The 27,728-nt window shown below is 48.8% G+C and overlaps 1 protein-coding gene across 4 annotated transcripts; it reads right to left on the bottom strand.

Moving 5' to 3' along the window:
• Positions 1-137: 137 nt before the first annotated feature.
• Positions 138-27,367, bottom strand: EPB42 (erythrocyte membrane protein band 4.2). 4 transcript variants are annotated; one of them, XM_058427363.1, is made up of 16 exons: positions 27,237-27,367; positions 24,634-24,719; positions 24,337-24,502; positions 23,976-24,067; positions 19,362-19,547; positions 18,177-18,410; positions 14,492-14,610; positions 13,437-13,541; positions 12,376-12,553; positions 11,739-11,877; positions 11,332-11,435; positions 10,300-10,542; positions 9,431-9,730; positions 6,227-6,387; positions 4,965-5,098; positions 138-560 (listed from the first exon to the last, which is right to left on the bottom strand). In XM_058427363.1, the coding sequence occupies exons 4-16, from the start codon at positions 23,983-23,985 to the stop codon at positions 398-400; spliced, it is 2,076 nt and encodes a 691-aa protein (XP_058283346.1). In that variant the 5' UTR covers positions 23,986-24,067; positions 24,337-24,502; positions 24,634-24,719; positions 27,237-27,367; the 3' UTR covers positions 138-397. The 4 variants fall into 4 exon arrangements, with proteins under 4 accessions (XP_058283346.1, XP_058283347.1, XP_032031577.1 ...); XM_058427364.1 differs by having other exon boundaries at positions 24,337-24,461; XM_032175686.3 differs by having other exon boundaries at positions 23,976-24,071; positions 24,337-24,405.
• Between the last annotated feature and the right edge of the window lie 361 nt (positions 27,368-27,728).

The raw sequence follows: 27,728 nt of genomic DNA, 5'->3' as shown, positions 1-27,728 counted from the left end.
GTGTTTGGATCCCTCATGAATGGCATGGTTCCGTCTGTGGGGTAATAGTGAGTTCTCACGCTATATGTCCCTCCCCCACCCCAGAGCTGGCTGTTAAAATGGGGCTGACACCTGGCACCTATCCCCGCCCCCTGACCCATTCTTGCCCTGTGATCTCTGCTCACGTTGGCTCCCTTCATCTTCCTGCATGAGTGGACGCAGCCTGAAGCCCTCACTGTTTCTTGTACAGCCTGCAGAGCTGTGAGCCAAATAAACCTCTTTTCTTTTAAACTACCCAGCCTCAGTTGTTCCTTTATAGCAACACAAACACTGAGACGCAGAGTTTCTCTTCCTAGCACATGTTTGGTTTAGATTGTAGAGCAAGGGTTGGCAGGAAAGTGGTGATAGAGCTGGAAGTTTAAGCTGAAAGTTCAGGGGCTACCACGGTGACACTTTTATAGTTGGTTAGGTTCTGGAACATGTTGCAGTCCACTTCCACAGTGAGTCTCTGGAGCCCCACATGTGTCGGTGTGAACTGGAACTTGGCACACATGGTGTTTTCAGGCCATACTGAACGGAATCTGAAATAAAGGAAAAGGCAGGTGCTAGTTCTGTTCCAGGTTCATTGCTCTGCTGGTCCCAGTGACTTTGATCTTTCCTTGCTTGAAGAGGTGGACCATGCAGAAATAAACATCTAAGTACCTTGCTATTAAAATGGAAGTGTTTAGAAAGGAATAGAAGACAGGAGCTGCCCAATGCTGAGCAACTGCATGGTTGAGAAGAGATACATCCTAAGGGCTTCCAAGCTACATCTGTTGTTCCTTTTGTCATCTGTGACTTCCTTCTGGTTCAATTCCTGGTAATCATATTGGAGTTTGTTTGGACGAGTGATATGGTTTGGCTGTGTCCCCACCCAAATCTCAACTTGAATTCTATCTCCCAGAATTCCCATGAGTTGTGGAAGGGACCCAGGGGGAGGTAATTGAATCATGGGGGCTAGTCTTTCCTGTGCTATTCTTGTGATAGTGAGTAAGTCTCATAAGATCTGATGGGCTTATCAGGGGTTTCTGCTTTTGCTTCTTCCTCATTTTCTCTTGCCACCACCCTGTTAGAAGTGCCTTTTGCCTCCTGCCACGATTCTGAGGCCTCCCCAGCCATGTGGAACTGTAAGTTCAATTAAACTTTTTCTTCACAGTCTCAGGTATGTCTTTATCAGCCGCATGAAAACAAACAATACAATAAATTGGTATGAGTAGAGCGGGGCATGGCTGAAAAGATACCTGAAAATGTGGAAGTGACTTTGGAACTGGGTAACAGGCAGAGATTGGAGCAGCTTGAAGGGCTCAGAAGAAGACAAAAATGTGGGAAAGCTTGGCGCTTCCTAGAGACTTGTTGCATGGCTTTGCCCAAAATGCTGATAGCAATATAGACAATAAAATCCAGTCTGAGGTGGTCTCAGATGGAGATGAGGAACTTGTTAGGAACTGGAGCAAAGGTGACTCTTGTTATGTTTTAGCAAAGAGACTGGTGGCATTTTGACCCTGCCCTAGAGATTTGTGGAACTTTGAACTTGAGAAAGATGATTTAGGGTATCTGGTGGAAGAAATTTCTAAGCAGCAAAGCATTCAAGAGGTGACTTGGGTGCTGTTAAAGGCATTCAGTTTTATAAGGGAAGCAGAGCATAAAAGTTTGGAAAATTTCCAGCCTGACTATGCAATAGAAAAGAAAAACCCATTTTCTGGGGAAAAATTCAAGCTGGCTGCAGAAATTTGCATAAGTAACAAGGAACCTAATGTTAATCCTGAAGATCAAGGGGAAAATGTCTCCAGGCCATGTCAGAGAACTTCATGGCAGCCCCTCCCATCACAGGCCTGGAGGCCCAGGAGGAAAAAGTGGTTTAGTGGGCCAGGCCCAGGGTTCTTGTGTTGTATGCAGCCTAAGGACTTGGTGCCCTGTGTCCCAGCCACTCCAGCCATGGCTCAAAGGGGCCAACACACCACTTGGGCTGTGGCTTCAGAGGGTGGAAGCCCCAAGCCTTGGCAGCTTCCACATGGTGTTGAGCCTATTGGTGCACAGAAGTCAAGAACTGAGGTTTGGGAACCTCTGCCTAGATTTCAGACTATCTATGGAAATTCCTGGGGGCCCAGGCAAAAGTTGGCTGCAAGGGTGGGGCTTTCATGGAGAACCTCTGCTAGGGCAGTGCAGAAGGCAAATGTGGGGTCAGAGCCCCAACACAGAGTCCCTACTGGGGCACTGCCTAGTGGAGCTGTGAGAAGAGGGCCACTGTCCTCCAGACCCCAGAATGGTAGATCCACTGACAACTTGCACTGTGTGACTGGAAAAGCCACAGACACTCAACACCAGCCTGTTAGAGCAACTGGGAGGGACACTGTACCCTGCAAAGCCACAGGGGCAGAGCTGCCCAAGACCATGGGAACCCACCTCTTGCATTACTGTGACCTGGATGTGAGACCTGGAGTCAAAGGAGATCATTTTGGAGCTTTAAAATTTGACTGCCCTGCTGGATTTTGGACTTGCATGGGCCCTGTAACTCCTTTGTTTTGGCCAATTTCTCCATTTGGAATGGCTGTATTTACCCAATACCTGTACCCCCATTGCATCTAGGAAGTAACTAGCTTACTTTTGATTTTACAGGCTCATAGGCAGAAGGGGCTTGCCTTGTCTCGGGTGAGACTTTGGATTGTGGACTTTTGGATTAATGCTGAAATGAGTTAAGACTTTGGGGAACTGTTGGGTAGGCATGACTGGTTTTGAAATGTGAGGACGTGAGATTTGGAGGGGCCAGAGGTGGAATGATATGATTTTGCTGTGTCCCCACCCAAATCTCAACTTGAGTTCTATCTCCCATTCCTCATGGGAGGCACCCAGTGGGAGGTAATTGAATTATGGGAGCTGGTCTTTCCCATGCTATTCTTGTGATAGTGAGTAAGTCTCATGAGATCCGATAGGTTTCTCATGGGTTTCCGCTTTTGCTTCTTCCTCATTTTCTCTTGCCACCACCATGTTATAAATGCCTTTCGCCTCCCGCCATGATTCTGAGACCTCCCCAGTCATGTGGAACTGTAAGTCCAATTAAACCTCTTATTCTTCCCAGCCTTGGGTATGTCTTTATCAGCAGCGTGAAAACAAACTAATACAAAGAGCTATAGCTTTGGAGCCCTTGCTTATTGCTAAGCACAGTGGATGTAGCAGGCTTATTGAGAGGATGTCAGTATGTCAGCAGGTGGTGTTTGCAGCCTTGTCAGCAACCTCCTGGCCTGCCTATAAACCTTCTTTTGGTGACAAACTTCCTTTGGGGAGCTTTGCCCCACAACTGATTTGGGAGACCACAAAAGTCTGGTTAAATGTTGACAGTCCCTCCTCTTGATTTCTTGGCAAGAATGTCTCATTAAGTTTCATGAGGCTGAGGCAGTGGCTCAGTAACCCACACACCTGCTAGGGACCTCAGGGAGGGTAGGAGTAGGTATCTTGAACTTTATACTGTCTATTCAACTAAGGATGCAGTAGACATAATGAAAGAAGATATTTGCAACATCTAAAACCAACAAGCGACTAATACCTGGACTATACAGGAAACTTCTACAAATCAATAAGAAGGAAGTGCAGAAACACCAAAAGAAAAGTGGGCAAATAAAGACAAACTACTTACTGAGAAGAAAACATAAAAGGCTAACAAACATGAAGAGTTGCAATTAAAATAATAGTAAGATATTACTTCATTTTTATTGGACTGGAAGAAAATGTTAATAGCTGGGTATTGCCAGGAATGAAGGAGAGGTAGGAATATAGAAATTCTCATGTGCTGCTGGAGGGAGTGGAGACTCTTGCAGCCATTCTGCAAATCTGACAGTACCTGGTCAAACCACATCATATCCTATGACCCAGCAATTCTATTCCTGGGTATATATATCCCCAGACTCCACCAAGTTTTCTTTTCTTTTTTTTTTTTTTTTTTGAGACAGAGTCTTGCTCTTTCGCCCGTGCCAGACTGCAGTGGCGTGATCTCGGCTCACTGCAAGCTCTGCCTCCCGGATTCACATCATTCTCCTGCCTCAGCCTCTCGAGTAGCTGAGACTACAGGCGTCCACCACTGCGCCTGGCTAATTTTTTGTAATTTTAGTACAGACGGGGTTTCACCGTGTTAGCCGGGATGGTCTCGATCCTCCTGACCTCGTGATCCACCTGCCTCAGCATCCCAAAGTGCTGGGATTACAGGCATGAGCCACCGCACCCAGCCACCAAATTTTCAAACAAGTATATAAGAAGACTTGTGTGAGGATGTTCACTGCAACATTACTTGCAGTGTCAGAGTTGGAGGCACTCTGGGTGCCCATCTCTGTGGAGTGGAGTGGTAGAAAGTGGTGGGTGTACATGATGAAATATTATGTAGCAGAAGACATATGGGCATAAATCTTAACATAGTTCTGAGTGAAAAGTAAGAAAGCAATTAAATATAAATTTATATAAGTTAAAAGCACAAGCTCATGAAAGCAACAGTACACATTTTACATGTACGAATAAAAGCATATGAAGAGTGGTGGTGAAAATGGGAATAAAAGGGAATAAATTAAACAAAATTGTATATTGTAGTGGTGACTACCAGAATGTAGCCCTCTGACCACGATGAGAGATAGCCTGTCCTCCTTTCATTACTCTCCAATACCCAGCCCTAATGCCCTCGCCTACATTCACAGCAACACCCAGGCTCTCCCTGCAGGATCAGGGCAGCAACTAGGGCAGGGGGGTGCCCAAGGGGCCCGCACAGCCTGCCTCACTCCCATCCTCCTGCAGATATGGTGGTCCCAGGATGAGGGAAGCCACTTGGTAGCCCTAATCCTTTAGTTCAGTTTCTAGGGGTATCTGCTGTCTGCACGGACATGGCAAAGAGAGAGTTTCTCTCTTGGGCCCTGCCTTTCTGACCCATTGAGACATTTCAGGAGGATGAGAAGCCTGCCATCGCTTACCTGTAGCTCCTCTCTCTGTGAATGAGTCCCCTTCCCAGGATGGAGATCACACAGTCCTCCATGGGGGCATCTAGGGAGTTCTGGATGCTGACTGAGGCTGTGAGGGGTTGATACTGCTCTGCTTTCTCTGGCATCTGTGGGAAGAGGCAATACCTGGTGTGGATGCCAAGGGCACAGCCGCAGTCACTCTCTCCTCCCATGTACCCCTGTACCCTCCTAAGTAAGTTTCCTCATCTCTGCCAAGCTGACCCAAACTTCACAGCTGACGTCTTCTACCGCTCTACCTGCTCTTCCTGCATTTATTCCCACCCTTAGTCCATCACTGATGATTTCTGACGTCGCCTCTCCTCTATGCAGACCCCTTGGAGGGTTTCCCACCATCTTCGGAATTCAGTTTACATTGTATTCAACGTTCTTCACGGTGTGCCCCCTCTCCCACCTCACCTGTTCTTCCCATGACTAAGTGACATCCCAGCCCCGTCAGGGACTGTTCCATCCCCAGCACACCCTTCAGGCTACCTTCCATTGCACCAATTTGCTGTCTTCTTCTGTCTTCAGTGGCCTTCCCCTACCTCTGTACTGAAAGGGTACCCACTTTTCAAGGCCCAGCATAGATGTCATCTCTTTCACAAGGTCATCCCCAAACTCACCAGCTGGAATTAATCCCCTTTGCTTCAGTTATTCCATAGCAACTTTGCCATCTATTAAAGCACTTATCTGGAGGACCAAATGTTGTGTCTCCCTAACTAAATTATAATCTGCTTGAGGGCAGGGATCAGATCTCATTCATTTTGGCCACGGTAGACACATGGAAAGAGGGCTGGACCAAGAGCCATAAGCCTCTAGAACTTCCTGTTTTTATAATCTTGGGCATGTTGCTCTCTAGGGCTCAGTTTTTTCATCTGAATAATGGGAACAGTTCTACCTCACAGGGCTTAGAAAGAAATAAAGGAGCTGAAAATCCTCTGGCATGTGTATGTGGTGCTAAATAAACATAGGCTATTATGATCCCTGTAGGTAGGAGGCAGCAACTGGAAAGGCCCCAATTTTAGAAACCTTTACTTAACTAAAGAAGTTGGAAGATTTAAACCTTAATAGGGTATGTAAGAAACTATGTCTTTCAAGGGAAGGAGCTCTTAAATGTAGCACTTTCTGGTAATCCTGCAGCACAGTCATCTGCTCTGAAGGGGCTTGGATTCCTTCTGAAATGCGGACCTGAGTGGTGGCAGATGAGGGCAACTCAGGGGAGGACTGGTGCCTACCTTGATGGCAAGGTGTGGTCTACAAATGGCAATGTCTTCCTGAGCAAAGCAGCTAAGGCTGGACTCCGAGTGTGTTGCCATGGCGGTGAGTCTAAGGAAGGTGTTCTCGGGTGGGTTTCGCTCAAAATTGGAGAAGAATAGGCCGATGGTTATTGTCTTTTCTGAAAGACATGACAGGTGGAGTCAGTGCCAACAGGTGTGTGTACCCCAGAAACAGCCATAGTTACACCCACAATGCAAAGGACTCAGGGCCTCACTGAGGCCAGAGAGATGCACCATTTTCCCCAGCAACTGTACGCTTGGAACTCACTCAAGACCTCACTCCTCACCCTCATCCCCATCACCACCCCCGACAATGCTCTTGGCAGACCACCTCAGGGGGGTTGGGAAGGGTCCCTGTGAACTGGAACAAGTTAAGCTGTTTGGGCCTCAGTGTCCTTGTCTAATAATGCCTTCCTAGTGGGATGGTTTGTGTTGTTTGTAGGGTTTTTGTTTTGTTTTAGAGACAGGGTCTCGCTCTGTCACCTTACAGAAGAAATATCTACTCCTACTGTCACTACTTCTCAGGGGATGAGGTATCCCCCCCGCCTAAATTGAATCCTCTGCTTTCTAAATCTGTGCCCCATCCTGACCCCATCACACTAGCTGTGTAACCCTGAGTAAATTATCGAGCCTCTCTGTGTCTCATCTCCTCATCTGTAAAGTAGGGATAGCAATGGTTCTTGCCTCAGAACGTGGTTGTGAGGGCTAATAAGAGGATGCATATAAAGCACTTAACACCATTTTGGGCAAATAGTAAGTGCCTGATAAATGTGAGCTACAATTATTCTAGTTGTCTCATATCCCCAAGCATAGCACTATCAATTTTAACCCATCTCTCCTGAGGCTCCATTCTTTCCCTCTTGCCTGCTTATTTTCCTCAGCATAGAAGCAGGTTCGGCTCTCTCCCTCTGCCCAGTGTCCCTGGCTGACTACACCCCAGCCTCACCTTTTCCTGTCATGCCTCCAGGGAGGACTAGACAGTTTGTCTCACCTTCCCAACTCAATCGGCTTAACGCCCAGGAAGCTTCTCTGTAAGTCCACTCTCTTAATGGTATTTTTCAGCCTTGACACCTCGTGCCCTTTCTGCTGACCTTGCTGGCTGCTCCCTTTCTTTGACTGACCTCTCTTACTCTGCTTTTCCCCTGACCGCCCCCTAAATGCTGCTGCTGCTGCTGGGTTCCCTCCTCACCCTCTCATCTACTCACTGTCCTCTCCCCACTGCCGTGAGCTCATCTATGCCCTGACTCTTTGTTGGCCCCCCTGTGCTGAGATTTCCATGTCTGAGCTCCAGCCCAGAACTTTATCTTACCAAGGTTTCCTGCCACCTACTGGCCAGCTCCACCTGCGTGTGTCACGGGCTTTCAGACACAATGTGCCACAACCAAATCCATCCTTTTTCTCCCCAAACCTGCTCCTCCCCATTTTTCCTATTCTAGTGACTCACCCAAACCAGAAGCACCCACCACACAAATACACACTCACACATTCACAAGCCCCATCGATCTCAACTCCTTAATATGTTTTAACTCTAAGTGCTGCTAGCTTAGTTTGGCCTTCATTTCTTGACTTGATGATTTACACAACCTTCTCATCTTCAATCCAGTGGTTCTCAAGACTGGATGCACGTTAGAATCAAGTGGGGAGCTCTATAAAACAACCCCAATGCCAGGCCACACCCCAAATCAGTTACATCAGACTCTGGAGGTGAAGCCCAGACATCAGTATTTTTAAAAGTTCCTCAGATGATCGGAGTCTCTGAACCTACTCTGGCTCAGAAGGCTGCCCCCCACCCCCGCCCACCAAAAAAAAAAAAAGTTCCCCAGATGACTCAATGTGCAGCTAAGGTTAAGAAGCACTCTTCTTATATGACCCCTTCCATTCCATTCTGCCAAAAGTTCTTTCTTGTTAAAATGAATTTCTGATTCCACTGACTACCCTGGTTGAAACCTTCCACCAGTTTTCCATTACCCAGAGGACAAAACTCAAACTTCTTAGCAAGAGAGACAAGACCCTGTGTCACCTGGGCCCTGTGCAGCACTCATGCCACTCCCCTGACTCCACTCCTCCCATGCTTGGAAAGGGAAGAGCGATACAGAGACTGGAGGTGAGGTGACTGGTTAGAAGGCTGTTGCAATGCTGTAGACAAGCTCTCGTCAACTGATTCTCACATTTGTCTGTACATCGGAATTACTCCAGTTTTTAAAAATTCTGATGTGTTCCACCATGGAGTTTTTATTTTTTTTCTTTTTGAGACAGAGTGTCACTGTGTCACCCAGGCTGGAGTGCAGTGGCATGATCTTGGCTCACTGCAACCTCTGCCTCCTGGGTTCAAGCGATTCTCCTGCCTCAGTCTCCCCAGTAGCTGGGATTACAGGTGTGTGCTACCAAGCCTGGCTAATTTTTGTATTTTTAGTAAAGTCAGGGTTTCACCATGTTGCCCAGGCTGGTCTTGAACTCCTGACCTCAGGTGATCTGTCGACTTCGGCCTCCCAAAGTGCTGGGATTACAGGCATGAGCCACTGCATCCAGCCCACCATAGAATCTGTGATTTAATTGGCCTGAGATGCAGGCTGAGCATCAAACTTCTCCCAGTTGATTCTAATGTGCAGCAAAATTTAAAAACAATCGTTCTGGTTCAGGGAATCTTAACCGTAGAATAACACAGGGTGTTTAAAAAAAAAAAGAAATAAACAATACCTGGACCCCCATCTCAGACCAATTAAGTAAGAACCTCAGGGATGAGCAGGGCCCTTTGCACATGTTGCTCCTTCCGTCTGGAATGCCGAGACTTACTTTTCTACTCATCCTTCCAGATTCAGTGCAGTATAATTTATTTGGGGGCAGCTTACTCCAGCCTGGGGGGAGGTGCTCTCCTGCCACTGTACTCTGTTAAACTCAGCAAACACTTCTCACACTGCTATGAAGGGTCTGTTTACTTATCTGACTGCAGTTGGCATCATGTTTTTTTCCTGCTTCAGGCGCAATAAATATGTGTTGAATGAGTGAATTAGAGAGAACACGAGAGTGAGCAGCAGGGGCTCAGAGCCATCTCTAGAGACTGCAGGGGGTGCCCTGTGGCTGTGGGGTGCCCTGTGGCTGCTGCCTGCCCAAGGCAGGGGCCGCGTGTGTGTGTGGGTGTCTGGTGGGGCCATAGAGCGTTACCCAGGTTGGCACTGAGCGTGAGGTGCAGCTTCTTCTTCCAGAGCTTGGCAGCAAGCACACCGTTGTAGTGCACAGCCTGGACCCCAATTGCCAGCTGCACTTCCTTCTCCTGCTCACTGTGATTAACCAGCATCACTGAGATCTGGGCATCCCCCCTCAGGGGTAGGGAGCTGGGTGCTTTCAAGAGCAGGTACAGAGGATTGGCAGTCTCGAGACTGGGAGGACGGATGCCGTTGTCTTTCCCATGGTCCATTTTCTCTTTCTCGACTCTCTCCAGCACCTCTTTTTCCTGAAGAGACCCTAGTGAAGGGGAGAAACGAAGCTGATCTTTTACCTGGCTGGTATAAACGCTTCTAATAAAACCCTGGGAATAAAAACCATTTACCCACTTCTGCTCAAATGCCAAAGTCACAAGAGCTCTGCAAGCCTCTAAGGCCATATTTAGCCCAAAAATGTCTGTGTCAGGCAGATCCACCACCGATACAGTGTGTCTCTTCCAAACCACTCAAGGACCAAGTTCTTTTTCAAGTGCTGTGAATTTGCCCCTTGAATGATGAGAGAGCAAGGTTGGGGACAAGTCAACACTATCTCTGAGGACAGTTTTGCAGGGAACTGAATTTTCCTATGTGAAAGAATTTAGACTTCCTCTGAGGGTCAGGAATGCTGCTAAATGTCCTAGGGTGCACAGCCCGTACAACAAAGACATATCTGGGCCCAAATGTCAATGGTGTCAAATGAGGTTAAGAAACCCTGTTTTATAAGATGCGGAAAGGACAAGTCTCTTTCTGGCTGCATCTGCCAGGCCCATCCCTTTCCCTCGCTTGCTGTTCCAGGTACCGAGAAGCCTGGGGCCCTTCCCTGGCCCGTACCTTCAGGATACTTGTAGTTCTGAGTGATGTCCTCGCAGCGGTCACTGCCCACACCCTTGGTGCTGATGTTCTTGCCAACATACTTGGTGTTGGAGTCAGTCAACTCCAGTGTCCCATCCTCACAGCACTTCCAGACCACACATGAAGCATTTATGGCAGCAAAAAGGTCTGACACTGCTGGGGTCAGCCCCAGCATCCCCTCCTTGACTGCTCTGACCGGCACCAGATCACAGAACCCCCAGACTGAGGGAGAGAAAGGTTGGTGAGCATGGGAGCCGCGCCTAGACCTCTGCTCAGTTCAGAACTGCATGACCTCAGTCCTCATCCTCTAGCCTATTTTCCCTCCCCGAGGACCAAGGTCAGAGGTGAGCACTAGGCAGGGTTTCTGAGAGAGCCACAGAGGTGAAACTATTTAGTAATCAACTATTTAGTGATAAAACTTTTTGGTCATGGCCCCTGGCAGAAGCCCTCTCAGGAACTGGACAGGCAGAAGCTCAGAGGGTCACACTTAGCATGAGGAGCTCTCAAGCCAGCTTTACTATGGATATGACAGGAATAGGGCTACCTTTCTTGAGCACTTACTAGGTGCCAGGCTCTGTGCCATTTCTGTTCCTGAGGAAGAGCTATCTTTTTGTGGGTCCTGAAGCTTCCTTTTCTGGGCTTGAGCCTATCCCGATACCCTCTTCATCCATGTCCAGAACCTCAGAAACCCCTGCTGCAAGCCCCTGGCCTAGCACAGCCACTTGCGATCTTAAGATCCTCTGCCCTTCACTGTGACCCAACTCCCTCACCCGCGGCTCTAAGGTGCCTTGTCTACCTACAGCCTTGTAGCCAGGATGGCAGGCACCTCTATTCCCATGAGCCCACTGGCATCAGGTCAGCTTTCTGCTGGCTGCTGTCATGCCTCATGCTTCTACTGTTTTCGAGGACGCAGACCCCCTTGGGACTGCCTGCTGCTCCCGAGTCCTCTCCGGGGGACTTCTTCAGCTCTGTGCAGCCCTGCGTGGTCCTGGACCCAACCCTAGGCTTTACCTCCACCTCCACTGGGAGCACTTGGGTGCAGAATCTGCCATCCATCATAACCCTGGGGCAAGGCAGGCCGCGTCATCCAGCACTCTGTGGAAGTCTGGAAGATCCTGAATGTAGCAAAGAGAAAAATTCAAGTGGGAAAGAAAAGGAGTGCTGAAGAGGTTCTGGAAATGTAGCCTGGCAGAGCTGTTTTTGTTCCAGTGGGATGGGAGGTCACTGTGTCAAAGTGGCTGCAGCACTCCCAGGAAGGGGCATGCACACCATCACTGACCATCAGCGCCACCTCTAAGGGTCTTGAAAGCCTACTCTCCATGCCAGGGCCACAAAGGGGGTGGGGCTCCTGCAGAGGTGTGCCATGCAGGGTTGGAGCCCTTCCTGGACTGGAACCTCATCTCCCTCGGGCTTCTCACCAGATTCTGCCTCTCTGGCCTTCTCCGTTCTGAAGTCCCTCCTCATTATAGTATTCATCTACGAGCAGACGCCCGCCGGTGCCCTGTGCTGAGGCAAACGTGGTCACCACACGGGCAGGGATTCCCAGGCATCGCAGCACTGCGAGAAGAGGGGCGGAGTGTCAGGGGGCGCTCGAGAGACCGGGCTGGGGGTGTGTGGGAGGCTAGGATTTTCAGTGTCTCCTCTGGGCACTGAAAACTTGGAAAGAAGAGGAGTGCAGGAACCTAGAAGTGGCAGCCAAGAACAGGATGCATGAAGGCTGATCAATAAGGCACAGGTTCCACCGCATGCGGGGTATATAGCAGGGGAGAAGGCAACAGAGCATAGAACACAGAGCTGCAGGGCTGCTCTGCTAGGGCAGGGTTAGGGAAGTAAGTGAATTTGGGAATGGAGTTTGCAAATGAGCCCAACTTTGCTGAGGGGAAAAGCAGCAGAAGCTGGCAGGAGGAGCTGCCTGGAACAGCTACTTCTGTGTGATGAGATGGGGAAATGCGGCTGCAGGGAGGCAGCACCTGCTTTTGGAGAAGTCCTTCCCGCATGGGAGGCCAGGGAACAACCCAGGAGGCAGGGCACTCTACAGGAGACAAGGGGACCAACCTGTGCAAGCAACAGCAGCCAACACCCAGGCCTGGCCATCATACACGGGTCGGCCTCGGCCTGTGAGCCACTGCCGCAGGATGGGCACGCTGCCCCGGCGCTTGTTCAGCAAGGCCCCTTCCTGGGTGGCCCGGGTCTGCGGGGTGGGCAGGACCCTCTTCTCCTTGAGAGAATGCAGCTGTTTGGGGAAATGTGTGGATGTCAGTATGAGTCCCTCGGGCAGGACAGCTTCCAGGGCATGGGTAAGGAGGGCTCATCGCAGTACTCCAACCATGGTGAACAGATACCCAGCATTAGAACCACCTGGTACTGGTTAAACCTGCATGCTCCTGGGCTCCATCCTAGGCCCCTGGGTCATAGCTCTAGGGCTGGAGCCCAGGACTCCCCTTCTTAACAAGTCCTCTGGCTCCAGCCACAAAGAGGAGCATGAGAGCTGCCCTTCCTCAGGGGCTGGTTTCACCGGTTCTTAGTCCTCCACCCTGACTCGTTTGAGGTGGTTTGCACCTGGGTCCTGGAGGCCACTTATCCCAAGCTTCTTTCAACTCACAGGCTGGCCTGGACCCTCACCATCTTTTCAGAGGGGACTTCAGCGGCAAAGAGGGAATGGTGAACACATGACTCCTCTGAGAGGATTTTTAGGGACAAGGGAAAGCACCAAGTTACCATCATGGTCTGCATATTCTTCTGAATAATTTAGAAGTATAAAAGAAGTCCCTTCGATCACTGAAGCAGCAAGCACTGGATAAGATGGGCCCTACCCGCTCCTTCCCATGGGCCTAAGCTCCAGGATGGGACTGGGTGTGGGGAGGGAAAGGAGGCTTAGTCTTCTGCGGGCTTGCGTCCTGAGGGATCACACATTTCTTTGCTTTTCTCCCCACTGTGGATGCTATTGCCTGTCTTTTTGTCCTCCTCGGACCCTTCTGTAGGGACTGTTCCCACCCCCTGGGAGGAGGGGGCCATTTGTGATTTGGGGGTTTCTGAGGCCACGGTGATGGGGCAGGTCTCTCAGAGGGCTCTTGTCTCACTCCTGCCCCATTCTGGTTCCCCAGCCTCTCGCTTACCAAGGCACCCAACACACGGGCCACGTGCACCGGCTGGCTCCACTTCTCTACCTGCTTGTCCTCACTCAGCAAGCGCAGGCTGAGGTCGATGACATCCCCCTCGAACTGTTAAGGACCACACAGGGCCATGATGAAGGGTTCCCAGGTCAGGCACTCATCCCGCAGGACAGCCTCATCATCTCGTCCTTCTCCCAGACCCGCACTCCACACCTGCCTCCCTTGCCTCACTCCTCTGAGGAGCTCTGGCTCCCTCCCCCCACCTCTCAATGTGACCTGGGTTCCTTTTCCCAGGCATCCAATCCTTTGCCTATCTGTTGTCTGACTCCTGGTAGGGTGTGAGCTCTCAGGGACCCGTGCTGTACTGTTTCGTTTCATTGCATTGCATTCCATTTCCATTTAGTGAACCCTGACTGCTCCTACCAGCCCTGAACCAAGAGTGGAGGATACCGAGGCAGCTCCTGTTCCTGAGGAGCCCACGGTTTAGGACTGGAGATGGACACGCAGTGCAGCCCCTTAGATTACAGAGCACAGCAGCATGGCTAGGGCTCTTGTAGAGATGCCGGCACAGAGCAGCACAGTGGAGAGGCTCCCTCTGCCTTTGGGGGTTGGGGAAGGCTTCTAGAAGGTCTTGAGAGATGGGTAGGAGCTTGCCAGGAGATAAGAGTGGGAAGCCCTTCCCGGCAGAGGGGAACGTTCAGCCTGTTGCTCTGAGGATGGTGAGGAGTTGGAACATGGGGCGGTTCATGGAGAAAGGAAAGCAGGGTCCTGGCTGGAAGGGCCATGGATGTTAGGGTAGGGGGATTTGGTCTTTATCTCAAAGACAGTGGGGATGTAACTGAGGCTTGATTTCCACAGTTTTAAAGAAAATAATTCTGGGAGCTTCAGAGGATGTTCTGATATGGCCCAGAGGAAGGGGAGGCACCACAAGACTGAAATGGGCTAAAGAAATGGTCTCATGACCAGGGGTTTTTGGACCTACCAGCTCTGTCTAGCCTGAACATGCAAGGTTATGGGACAGTCAGTCTACACACTCCTCCCCTAGAGGGCCCTGGTACCTGGCCAAAGTCCCAGGACTCTGCCTGGATGCAGTCAGCTGTGCCCAGGTAGATGAGACCATTCTGGTTCAACAAGTACTCCGTGCGCTGAGCCTCATTCTTCAGGAACACAGCATCCTCTGGTGAGAGGTGGGTAGGGATGAGAGCCTGTGGGGGTGCTAGGTCCACCCTCCACATCCAGGCCTCTGTCCTCCCTGCCGAGATTAGGTTTGGCTGCAGGCCACCCCGTCAGCTCTGGGCCTAATGAAGACTGAGGAGGAAGTCCCTCTTTCACTGCCCCCACAGGGACCCAGCCCAGAGTCCCTGGGTCAATCAGGGTGTGGCCTTTATGGTCAGCCAGGAAGACAAGAACAACCTTAAAAAGCTTGGTTGGCCAGGTGCAGTGGCTCACGCCTATAATCCCAGCACTTTGGGAGGCCAAAGCAGGAGGACAGTTTGAGGCCAGGAGTTCGAGACCAGCCTGGGCAACACAGCAAGACCCTGTCTCTACAAAAAATAAAAAAAACAGCCAGGTGTGGTGGTGCGCACTTGTAGTCCTAGCTATTCAGGAGGCTGAGGCGGGAGGAAACTTGAGCCCAGGAGTTTGAGGTTGCAATGAGCTATGATGGTGCCACTGCACTCCAGCCTGGGTGACAGAGTGAGAGACTTTCTCTTAAAAAAAAACGAAAACCAGCCAGGCGTGGTGGCTCACGCCTGTAATCCCAGCACTTTGGGAGGCTGAGGCGGGTGGATCACCTGAGGTCAGGAGATCAAGACCAGCCTGACCAACATGGTGAAACCCTGTCTCTACTAAAAGTATAAAAAATTAGCCGGGTGTGGTGGCACGCGTTTGTAATCCCAGCTACTCGGGAGGCTAAGGCAGGAGTATCTCTTGAACCCGGGAGGCGGAGGTTGCAGTGAGCTGAGATCATGCCATTGCACTCCAGCTTGGGCAACAAGAGTGAAACTCTGTCTCCAAAAAAAAAAAAAAAAGAAAGAAAAAAGAAAAAAAAAAGAAAATCCTAGTCGTTCACAGCCAGAACACTATCGTCCCTGGATAAATTGGCAACAGGCCAGGGAGCTTCCCAATGGCTTGTATGTCTTTCCCACAAATTCAATTTGTGACCAAAAACAGGTGTTTCAGAAAAAAGACAATTAAGCATAGACTGACGGATGTGAGCAGAGGGAAGAGGAGCATTTGGCAAAACAGGGTTGGAGGGTTGGAAGGAGCAGCGGGGTTGAGAGGCGGAAGTCAGAACATTGGATTTCTGCCCTGGGGGTGTCCAAGTGGGTCTAGGGCTCCCTCGGTCTCTTGCCGGTGCCCCTCCTGCTTTCCTCATCCTAGGGTTGGGCTGGAAATCCTGAGGAGGGTGGGCGACTTTTAAGGGCGCCATCACCCACTCTGGGAAGCTAGAAGCAGGAGGGCAAGTGCTGAGGGCTAATCACTCTGACCCAATGGCCGAGGTGGAGTGGACAGGGGTTAGACTAGTTTCTGGGGACTAGAGAGAAAAGGATTTCCAAATCATCCAGAGGAGATGCTAGGCTAACCTCTCTGGAGCCCTCCAGGGATCCATCTGGGGATGAGGGTCCTCAAAGCAACAGAAGGATAAGACGCCAGAAATCAGGAAGCCCTGAAGAATCTGGGGCCTAAAACCACAGAACCATATGCTCAAGGAGCCCTCCACTCCTGCCTTCCATCCTGAGTACTCTCTGAAGTCAGCTAGGCATCACTGTTTTTTATTTTTTATTTTTTGGAAATTACTTCGAACTGAGGTGTTTGGCCCCAGGATCTGCAGGTCTCTAGGAAGTAGCTTATGAGAGCATTGGCAGTGCCAGCCTCCTCCTCTCTGCTTGGGTATATGTAGCCCCCTTTATAAAGTGCCTGGCCTATGAGCAGGGCTCCAGCTTTTACCATAGGATGTAAAATGATGTAAAATTTCCTTTTGAATCCCCATCTCCAAGCATGCCAAGATGACACTGAGATGCCAGGGAATCTGAAAATTTCTCAGTCACCTCCCAGATGAGCAGAGCCCATGACTCTCCCCTGCCCAGACAGAGACCTCCACCCACACTCACGCAGAGAGGCCCTCCGTAGGCAGGTCCCTACAAACTGAGCACAAAGGCAGGACTCCTGGCACTGGAGTCAAGAGTGCGGGCGCCCTGAGCCAAGCACTGTCCTAGAACTCTTTGCTGGGTCTTTACGGCGGTTGCCAGGGCCTGGCTCTGGAAGCAGACTCAGGGTGATTGGGGGGTACACCAATGCCTCAGCTTCAGAGGGAAGCGGCTTGAAGGGCTTTCTGCCAGTCGTGGAGAGCCACAGGGTCTCCCCCAGCTGAGGGGCCCTGCATCTACATTCATCTACGTGGGGCACCTGGATGAATACGAGCTCCCATCTGCTGATCCACCTGCCTTTGCCCTTGGAGCAGGAAATAAGGGTCTGAGCTGAGGACAGGTGGGGCCACCTGAAGTGGGGGAGAACCTTGCCCTGGAGAGGAGAAGTGGAGAGAGAATCCACTGGGATTTAGGTACCACAGAGAAAAGCAGTCAGGCGCTGCGGGACAGACATGGGGCCAGGCTTAAGAACCTGGGAAGGTTCTTCCACCTCCCCATGTTTCCGTCAGTTTCCTGGCCCCGCCTTGCCACGGGGCCTCCTTCAGGCTGGCAGCAAAACTCTTGAGAGGAAAAGGGCTATGTACTCGTTTGATGTTGTAAAGACAGGAAAACCGGGAGAAACTCTTTTTCATTCTCCCAACAAACCCTTCAGGGAGCCCAAGGATGAAGGTGGGTGAGATAGATTTAAAAGCAAAGACAGACACAATCTTCAGAGTGGGGAGGAAGAGAAGATGGGTCCTACTTTGGGTCTGATTGGGACATGTATTATGTCAGATGGCCATTTCTAGACGACATAGCTCCAGCCACAGCTAGGGCTGAGCTTTGCTAGAGGTGGCCACGGTTGGGGGGGCGGGGCACAGCAGGTCACCTGACCCCAGGGAAGCCGCTCATAGGCTGGTGAACCTTGGGGTCCCGTCAGACCCTTGGGTAGGGGGGTGTGGAGAGCACCCAGCAATCTGCAAGAACAGAATGAGCCGGAAGAGAGGAGTAAAGACAGGAAAGTGTAGATTTCCTGGAAAGCGGAAGCAGAAGCTTGTGGAATAACACAGACCTCTTGGGGCCCTGGTCGGCGGGGGAGCCTTATCAATTCAAAATGGTATATTCTTTTTCTTAAAGAGGGTCCCCCAAATTGCATCAGCTTCAGGTCCCGCAAAGCCTGAGTGCACTCTGGAAACAGAATAGTGGGGGAGAGAGAGAGAAGACCATCCTCAGGCCACCTCATTCCCAAGGCCCTCTCCAGTTCTCACCCCTGCACTGTTAGAATGAAGGGCAGCTTTCCCAGGGTCATCTCAGTGAGTCTCAACTCCTGTGACCAAAATAGCGTGAGCCAGCACCAGGGTCTGGTGGTGAGACAAGCTTTCGCTTTCAGTGGGAAGGCTCAACCCGCTTCTCCCAGGGGTGACACCAAAACAGGACGCTGGGTCTGAGAGCTGGTTCATTCAGGGAGAAAGCCCTGGCACAGACTGGGTGTTGGTGCTGTCCTTAGAGAGGGCTGCCACAGGGGCCTGGTGCAGGTGCTCCCTGCCAGAGCTGCACCCCAGCTCCAGTGTCTGGAGCCTCCGTGCAGCCCAGGCAGGCCCAGGTCCAAACTTACCTCTACTCCAGGGGTTAAAGAGCAGTGTGAACTGGCCCAAGAGGCGTGGCTTCCTGCCTGAGACCTGCAGCAGAAGCGAGTAGTGGCCAATGACAGCGTCCGCAGGTGTGGTCACAGAGATGGTCCAGGACTGGGCATCTCTCTCCTCCACCACTGCACTCCACCACTTTCGGTCCCCCAGACTGGAAATTGGGAATGTGGCTTGGGTCCTGTTGATCTTGGAAGGCTTCTCTCCTGCAGTCACACAGTGATTAGTCTGTCAGTGGGACTTCTTGGTCACAACTCAGCGTAATAAGGTCAGGGTATTACAAAGATAGAGCAGGTGAAAGTTGTTTTTGGAGGATAATGAAAGTGACCCACCTAGAAATGAGGCCCATCAAGAAAGGGTGATAGGAGAGCACAGGCTTTTGGCACCCATGGACCTACATCATAGTCTATAAAATGGGCATCGTAATAGTACCTTCTTCATGGCCCATGGCAGGACTGAATGAAATACTGCATGTGAAGTACTTGGCCCAACACCTGACAGATAGTATGGATTCAATAAAAAGTAGCAATTAAATGTTATATTTAGCCTGGGTTCGATTCCATCCAGAATTTTCTTTTTCTTTCTTTTTTTTTTTTTGAGACGGAGTTTTGCTCTTGTCGCCCAGGCTGGAGCACAGTGGCGCGATCTCGGCTCACTGCAACCTCCACCTCCTGGGTTCAAGCGATTCTCCTGCCTCAGCCTCCCGAGTAGCTGGGATTATAGTCACCCGCCACCACGCCTGGCTAATTTTTTGTATTTTTGGTAGAAACAGGGCTTCACCATATTGGTCAGGCTGGTCTTGAACTCCTGACCTCAGGTAATCCACCCGCCTCAGCCTCCCAAAGTGCTGGGATTACAGGTGTGAGCCACCATACCCGGCCCCATCCAGAATTTTCTACAAAGCTACTATTATATTTGCAACCAAAAAGAAGCTCTTGGTGATGCTGCTGCTAGGCAGCTTCTGAGTCATCATAAACAATATTTACCAGGCACATAATCTCGTGGCACCCTCATGACCGCCCTGCCAGGTGGGCAGGACTTCTTATGGCCCAGCTGCAGTGTGGGCCATTTGCCCCTTGATTCGCTAACAGGGTGCTGGAGAGAACAGAGAACCCCCCAGGCCTGCTGCCAAAGGAGTCTAGGCCTGTCTCACTAACCAGTTTGTGCAGTGAGGGCCACCTTCTTCAGGGCAGGCAGAAATGCACGGACTGGAGCGCAGAAGTGCAGGATGATGGTGAAGGGCTGCCCCCTCCTCACAAAGAGGCGCCGGGAGCTGAGGGCCTTGGTGTGGTGCTCCTCATTGTTTCTTGCTGCCTGAAAGTCGCAGCTCTTGATACCCAGGGCTGTTGTGGGAAAGAGAGAAGTCATGGAAACTAAGTAAATGTGACAATGTAAGTACAAGCAGAGATTCTGGAGTCAGAGAGACCAGGGTTCAAATCCTTGGCTCCACTTACGTTTTAGCTGTGCAATCCCAGGCAAGTAACTTAACCACCCTCAGCCTCAGTTTCCTTTTCCTTAGAATAATCATCCCTCCTTTCAGAGTTGTGGGGATTAGATGATGTATAATACATTTAGCACAGTGTCAGATACACAGTAAGTCCCATTAAATGAAACTGTTGTTGTTATTATTGTTAATAAGTGCAATGCTTACTCTCATTGTTGGCCTCCTTTTTCTGGTCCCAGTCCACAAGCAATGAATAAAACCCAAAATCTTTCTTGCACCTACTCATTTTTTCTTAGAGCACAATCAGATAATTTTTAGAGCTAGTTTTGAAATCACTGAGTCCAATTCTCTTGTTCTATAGATGAGAAGAGTGAGGCTGAGTGTAGAACTGTCTCACCCGAGACTGTGCGTGGTAGCTTTTTGACCTAAAGTCTTGCTATAAACTCACAACACTATGCAGCCCAGAAAAACCCTTCACGGAGGTGGCTCAAGAGTATTATGACAGTCTGTTAATCAATTCTCATTTAACAGAAGTGATATGGTTTGGCTTTGGGTCCCTGCCCAAATATCAGGTCGAATTGTAATCCCCAGTGTTAGAGGAGGGGCCTAGAGGGAGGTGATTGGATCATGGGGGCAGTTTCTAATGGTTTAGCACCATCCCCCAGTGCTGCTTGTTTAAAAGTGTGTAGCACCTCCTCCTTCACTCTCTCTCTCTCTTTCCCACCAGCCATGTGAAGATATGCTTGCTTCCCCTTCACCTTCTGCCATGATTGTAAGTTTCCTGAGGCCTCCCCAGGAGCAGAAGCTTGTACAGCCCACAGAACCATGAGCCAGTTAAACTTCCTTTCTTTATAAATTACCCCATCTCAGGTATGTCTTTATAGCGGTGTGAGAATGGACTAATACAAGAGGGAAGAAAAAAACAAGGAGTAGAGAAGTCAAAAGATATGTTCAGCAAGCGCAAGATAAGGAACAATGCTGGGAAAAAAAAGTTTTTTTTTATTTTTGTTTTTTTTTTTGCAGCAAAGGAATTGTGTACTTTTTGTTCCTTTGATGGCAGAAGGCCATTGGGAATCTCCTTGGTCTGAAAGGCAGCCTGCAGTTTTTGCACTGGCTCAGCTGCCACAAGAAAGAAACTATGGCTTTTGCTCACAGGTATGAAATGAGGTCTAACCCACTTCAGGGAAGTGATATGACCCTGATGGCAACGTCCTTTAGACTACAAGACATATCTTGTCAATTTCAGGATACTCCTACTTCAAATTTCCCTCAGTTCCCAGTCTCTCTGGCTTAGAGCTGAAGAGTAGAGGGGAAGGATGTTCTACTTTTTCTTTCACTAGTGATGGGGATGATAGAAGATGCCAATGACGTCTATTTAGGGCAAAAGAACTGACATCACTGAATATGAAGAAATGTGAAAGTGTCCAGAGGAGGGAAGGAAACTCTCTGTGTCTGGTCCTGGTGTCCCTGGGTGCCCCTTGCATCCTTGTATCCCCCTCCTCCACTTGGCTTGGTCAGGCCATGGCTATAGACAAAGTAGCCACGGGGAGGCTGGGATTTGTAAACTGAAGTACAGCAGCACTCAGAAACCAACAATGATTCCTCTTTCTGCTTAGCACAAAGCTTGTGCTGGGGCCCAGGATAAGCCCTGTCTCTGCAGACTGGTTGAGTTGGATTGGATGGTGGAATGCCTTAGTCACATCCTAAGTCATATGACTTGAGCCTCAGTGTATATGAACCCACGTAATGACCATAGTGTTACGGCAAGAGTCACTAGAATTCATTTGGATTCTTGTTCTGTCTAGAAGGCTCCCACCATCTCTTCTCTATCTGGCAGATGTCTACTCATCTTCCAAGATCCAAAGGCACCCACCTCTGTAGCCTTCACTGACTCCTCCTGGCAGAGGTCAGTCCTCTGGACTCCCACAGTACTCTGCTCCACTTTCTTCAGCACTTATCCCATTTGATACCCATCACCGGCCTAGCCCTCTGCTCCCCTTTTCACTGTGAGCTCCCCAAGGTACGGTACTTTCTCATATCTGCATCCTCTGCCCCAGCAGAACTCAATAGATAGCCAATCAGTGTTTGCTCCGTCAATGAATGGATGAGAACATTGAGACAGCCTTAAAGGAGATTTTCTCAGATGCATCACAGGGGCCTCAGGTCCCCACCTGTGCTGCCAGACCCTCGCAGGGCCCCTGAGGTTTCTGCATTCTTTAGGTCTGCCTGGTTTCTTGGTTTATCTCTGCCTCTGCCCCTTTTAGGTGGATTCATTGACTCCTACCTCTCCTTCTCTCCCACTGGTTCTTGAGGCAATGATACCTTCGTGTTTTCCCAGCATCTCCTATTTGTACCACAGCCCATGAGAAGTTGTGTTAACCTGGAGATCATGTGGAATGCTCTTCAGAGGTGCACAATACCCCACCCTCCTCCCTCTCTGCCTTTCACAATACCCCAGAGCTGCCTCAGATGTGCCCCTCAAGCAGTTATGTGTTTAACGACTGGCTGGGGGGAGGGGTTGGTGAGGGGGAAGGGCGTACTGAGTTACAGCATTTGCCAAGTTCTGTGGTGTAAAATACTCCCCCAGTGGCCAGTTTGAAGCTACTGAGGTGATGTCAGCAAGCGCAGAGCTGTGAAGAGGCGTGGACTGGCACTTCATCATGTGGTTTTTCCAGCACAGAGATACAGGAGACATAAACACCCTCAAAAACATAAAGGTAAAAAGGAGTAAAATACGTAGGTGGTGATGAGTTTAGAGTACTTATTATCTTTCTTTTTAATATAAATTTTTTACTTGTAAGTTTATACAATTTAATTTTTAATAATGCCTGTGTTTAAGAACTTGTTCACAAGATTCCTCAAAATGTAGCAATTGGCTCTTGCAAGTCAGCACAAGCCAGCTCCAGCCACTGCCGCATGTCATGAGTTCATACTCAGTGATTCCCATCTGGTGGCTACTGGGCCCTCTGCCACCCACTGCCTGGAAAGAATTTAGTGCCCAGGGGCATCCTCTGGTTTGGGACTAAACAATCTCCTGATACCTTTGTGTTTCTCTGATTGAGTAGATTTTTAATTTGTCTGGTCTCTACAGAATAGAAAGAACGATTTGGCCAGGCGTGGTGGCTCACGCCTGTAATCCCAAAACTTTGGGAGGCCGAGGTGGATGAATCACGAGGTCAAGAGATCGAGACCATCCTGGCCAACAAGGTGAAACCCCGTCTCTACTAAAAATACAAAAAATTAGTCAGGCGTGGTGGTGGGCGCCTGTAGTCCCAGCTACTCAGAAGGCAGGAGAATCACTTGAACCCAAGAGGCAGAGGTTGCAGTGAGCCGAGATTGCGCACTGCACTCCAGCCTGGTGACAGAGAGAGACTCTGTTTAAAAAAAAAAAAAAGGACAATTTATTGGTGTTTGTCCTATTTTCACAAGAAGTGGCTGAGATTATTGACTTAATTCACCCGGAATTCTTTTTTTTCCCTGTCAGGTGTTGGTCTCAGGGTCAGTTGCCCTCCACACACCAGACTGGCCAACCAGGGCAGGGGAGTGAGGCAGTTTCTATAGCAACAGAACCACAGCTGCATCCCACTGTCCCCACACCTCTGCACCATTTCCCTCTGGCTACCCTCTTGCTTCTCCCAGGACACAGAACAGCCAGGCAATTCCCAGGCCAGGATATAATAATTCCTGCCAAGAGTGCTGCGACTCTGACCACCTCTGTTGGTTTCTTGCTTTGTGTCTACCTCTGCCCCTTTTAGGTGGATTTCCTGACTCCCTCCTCTCCTTCTCTCCCATTTGGTGTAGAAGCTGTGACACCTTCATGCTACCCAGGGTATCTCTCATTTGTGTCACAGGGTGTCTCTCATTTGTATCAGTAAGCTGTGAACACTTATGCTGTGATGACCTTGGGATAAGAATATAAACCCATGTTAACCACCATCACCATCTCACCATCATCATACAATTATCATGACCAGTTTACCCCAACATCCTACCCCATAACCACCCCATAGCAACATCACCATCACCTCCGCCCCTACCAGCACCCATCATCACACCACACTCCACAGCCACTCCACCATCACCTCTGCCTCCACCAGCACCCATCATCACACCATGCCCCACAACCAGCTCACTATCACCTCTACCAGCACCCACCTACCACACCCCCTCCACAGCCACCTCATTATCACCAGTACCCCCTCCCCCACCATGGTTATACCACCATCTCCCCATCCATCATCCATCCCACTTCCTTTAATGAAAACAGGTGATGCTGCGAGGGCTGCATACAATCCAGCAAGCCCTGTCGAGCGCTGGCTTGGCTCACCCTGTCCCATGGTTGCAGGCCGCTCCTCTTATCCACTTGGCCACAGGAAGCGCCTGTCTCGAACTGTTGCTTCTGGGCTCCTTTTGGGCTTTCTGTCTTCCAGACAGAAAATGATGAAGGCACTTTTGTTGGCTTAAGAATCTGGAAATAGCAAAACCTCCCCCTACTACTCCTGCGAGCACCCTGACATGTTTCGTCTCTCCTACTCCCTCCCTGCTGCTATCTCCCAGACCAGCTGCTAGGAGTAACCCTGTTCATTTTATCTCTTGTGCCAGGAGGCCCAGGCAGGAATATGCCTGGCAGCCCTGGGGGAGGGGGTGGGATGGGGAAGACCTGCCAACCGGAGAAGCCTAGAACAAACCTTGAAGCCTCTTGCTTCAGTGGTCTCAAGAGACTCTCAGAGATGTTATCTGGACTGCACTGGAAGACTCTGGAAGAGAGGAGGCCACAAACAGGAGTCCCATATCCAACTCCAAATCTCAGGCCCTAAACGTGATAGGGGCTGCAAGTTGCGAGATGTTCATGGGCTGTTTTGATAACAGAGAGAACATGTGTGTCTGGAATTTATCTGTGTGAAAGAGATAAGGAAGTAGAATTTGTTGGTGAAAAATAAATGTCTTAAAAGTAGAAGCTGGGGCCCCAACTCTTCCAAGCCTACCTGGTCTGGGACCCTCTACCAGAGAAGGTTGGGAACTATCTTGGGACTCAGGCCCTATGCCTTTTCAATTTTTCTTTCTTTAGTTCCTGAAGAGAAAAGGGAAGGATCTCATATTTGGCCTTACCTGGGCTTGTGAAACTGTGTTACCAGAAGCACTCTCAGGGCAGCTGTACTTGCTGCATATACATGAGACGTCTATAGAATGATATAAAACACACTGCCAAAAATATTGGTTGCCTGTGGGGAGGGGATCTGGGCAGTGGGGTAGAAAGGTTATCTTTCTGCTGTTTACTCTTTTATACTTTTAAAAGTTTGAACTTTTGAACTCATTTGAAGGATCTTATTATGTAAAAAAAAAAAAAAAAAAAAAATGAAACCTGCCTTTCACTAGCGCGGTGGTTCACGCCTGTAATCCCAGCACTTTGGGAAGCCAAGTCAGGTGGATCACCTGAGGCCAGGAGTTCGAGACCAGCCTGGCCAATATGGTGAAACCCTGTCTACTAAAAATACAGAAATTAGCTGGGCGTGGTGGCGGGCGCCTGTACTCCCAGCTACTCAGGAGGCTGAGGCAGAAGAATTGCTTGAACCTGGGAGGCGGAGGTTGCAGTGAGCCAAGATGGCGCCACTGCACAGCCAGCATGGAGCAAGATTCCATCTCAGAAAAAAAAAAAAATGCTTCATAAGAAATGAAGAAGTTAATTTTTCATTATTTGAAGATGTCATTTTTTACCTGGAAAACATGAATCTACGAACGATTATAAAAGGTAATTTAGTGAGCTGGCTAATGCCAAAATTACAGAAGCCAACAGTTTTCATACCTGCAATCAATAACAAGTCAGAAAATGTAATTAAAGACCCAACCTATAATAGCAACAACAACAAAAGATGAAATTTCTAGAAATAAACTTAAGAAATGTGAAGTGCTGTCAGTAAAACACATGGAAACGGTATGGAGGGACACCAAATAAGACTTGAGCAGATAAAAAGGAAGATCACCATCCTGGGTAGGACAACTCAACTTTATAAAGTGGTCATTTCTTCCCAAGTTGATCTTAAGTTTAATTCATTCCCAATAAAAGCACCAAGATTGTTTTTTGAAACTAGGTAAACTGATTCTAAGGTTCAAAAGGAAATATCTAAGATAATAATAAAGTGAGACCAGCCTTCCTAGATATGAACACATAATATAATATTACTGTAATTGAAAAGTCCATAGATCAAAATACATGTATTAAATGTATGCTAAATGTGGCACTTCAAATCCATGGGGAAATGAAGGATTTATCAGTAAATGACTTTGGGACAACTAGCTTGTCAAAATACAGTTGGCTTCCTACCTTATGCCACACATCAAAATAAATTTCAGATGGATCAAAACTCTTATTAAATCCTTAAAGTAATAGAAGAAAAAATGAGACACTTATTCTTAAGTTAACTTGGGAAAACCTTTGAAAATATTATGCAAAACCCAGAAGCCATAAAGAAAATGCTGAGAAATTTGATTCCTTAAAAATTTTTAAATGGAAAAATTCACAATGTTAAAAGATATGCAGGTGGGGCACGGTGGCTCACACCTGTAATCCCAGCACTTTGGGAGGCCGAGACAGGTGGATCATGAGGTCAGGAGTTTGAGACCAGCCTGGCCAACTTGGTGAAACCCATGTCTACTAAAAATACAAAAAATTAGCTGAGCATAGTGGCATGCGCCTGTAATCCCAGCTACTTGGGAGGCTGAGGCAGGAGAATAGCTTGAACCCGGGAGATTGGAGGTTGCGGTGAGCTGAGACTGGGCCACTGCTCCAGCCTGGGCCACAGAGTGAGACTCCGTCTCAAAAACAAAACAAAACAAAACAAGATATGCAACAAGTTGGGGAAAATATTTGAAACTGATATCACGAAGAATTAATCTCCTTAATATAAAAGATGCCTATAAATCAATAAGAAAAAAATAACAAACTATTAGAAAAATGAGTAAAGGATATGATAAACAATTCACAGAAAAGGAAATAAAAATGTCTATCAAATCCATGGAAAGTTGTTCAGCCTCATTTAATAAAAATGCAAAATAAAAACACCCTGAGATATCATTCTTTCTTCACCTATTAGATTGGCAAAGATAAAAGAGTTTGACAACATTTTGAGTTGGTGATGACTTAGGAAAATAGTTGCTCTCTTATAATATTAGTGGGAGTGCAAATTTAAATTGGTGCAGCCTCAGCTGGGCACGGTGGCTCATGCCTGTAATCCCAGCACTTTAGGAGGCGGGTGAATCACTTGAGGTCAGGAGTTCGAAACCAGCCAGGCCAAGAGGGTGAAAACCAATCTCTACTACAAATACAATAATTAACCAGACACGGTGGTGGGCACCTGTAACCTCAGCTACTCAGGAGATGGAGACATGAGAATCACTTGAACCTGGTGGGTGGAGGTTGCAGTTAGCCAAGATTGTGCCACTGCATTCCAGCCTTGACAACAAAGCAAGACTTTGTCTCAAAAAAATAGAAATAAATAAAAATAAATTGGTGCAGCCTCTCCAAATTGGTGCAGCCTCTACGGAGAGTGTTAGACTGGGTGGCTTAAACGACAGATATTTATGTTCTCACCCTTCTGTAGGATGGAAGTTCAAGATCAGGGCCTTTAGGCTTGGTGTCTGGTGAAGCCTCTCTTCCTCACATGCCCTCTTCTTTGTGTCCACGCGGAAAGAGAAAGATCTCTGGTGTCTTTTCCTTTTCCTCTTCTTATAGGACATCATTCCTGTTGGATTGAAGCCCATTCTTATGACCCCACTTCACCTTTATTACCTTCTTATAGGTCCCATCTCCAAATACAGTCACATTGGGGGTTAGGGTTTCAACATATGAATTTTTGGGGAGGACACGATCCAGTCCGGAACAAAGGGAAATTAAGTAGTTTCTACCAAAACTTTAAATGTCTATACTTTTTGCTGCTCTGCCTATGGATTAGCCATTCTTTATTCCTTTACTTTCTTAATAAATTTGCTCTCACTTAAAAAAAAAGTCTGTACTTTTGATTCAGCCATTCTACTTCTAGGTATTTATCATACAAATGATCAAACAGGTGTAAAATAAAATTTA

This window comes from Hylobates moloch, unplaced genomic scaffold (genome assembly GCF_009828535.3).
Source record: "Hylobates moloch isolate HMO894 unplaced genomic scaffold, HMol_V3 SCAFFOLD_14, whole genome shotgun sequence".
NCBI classification, from domain to species: Eukaryota; Metazoa; Chordata; class Mammalia; order Primates; family Hylobatidae; genus Hylobates; species Hylobates moloch.
Note: the sequence above shows the minus strand (reverse complement) of the source record. Positions and strands in the feature narration are given on the sequence as shown.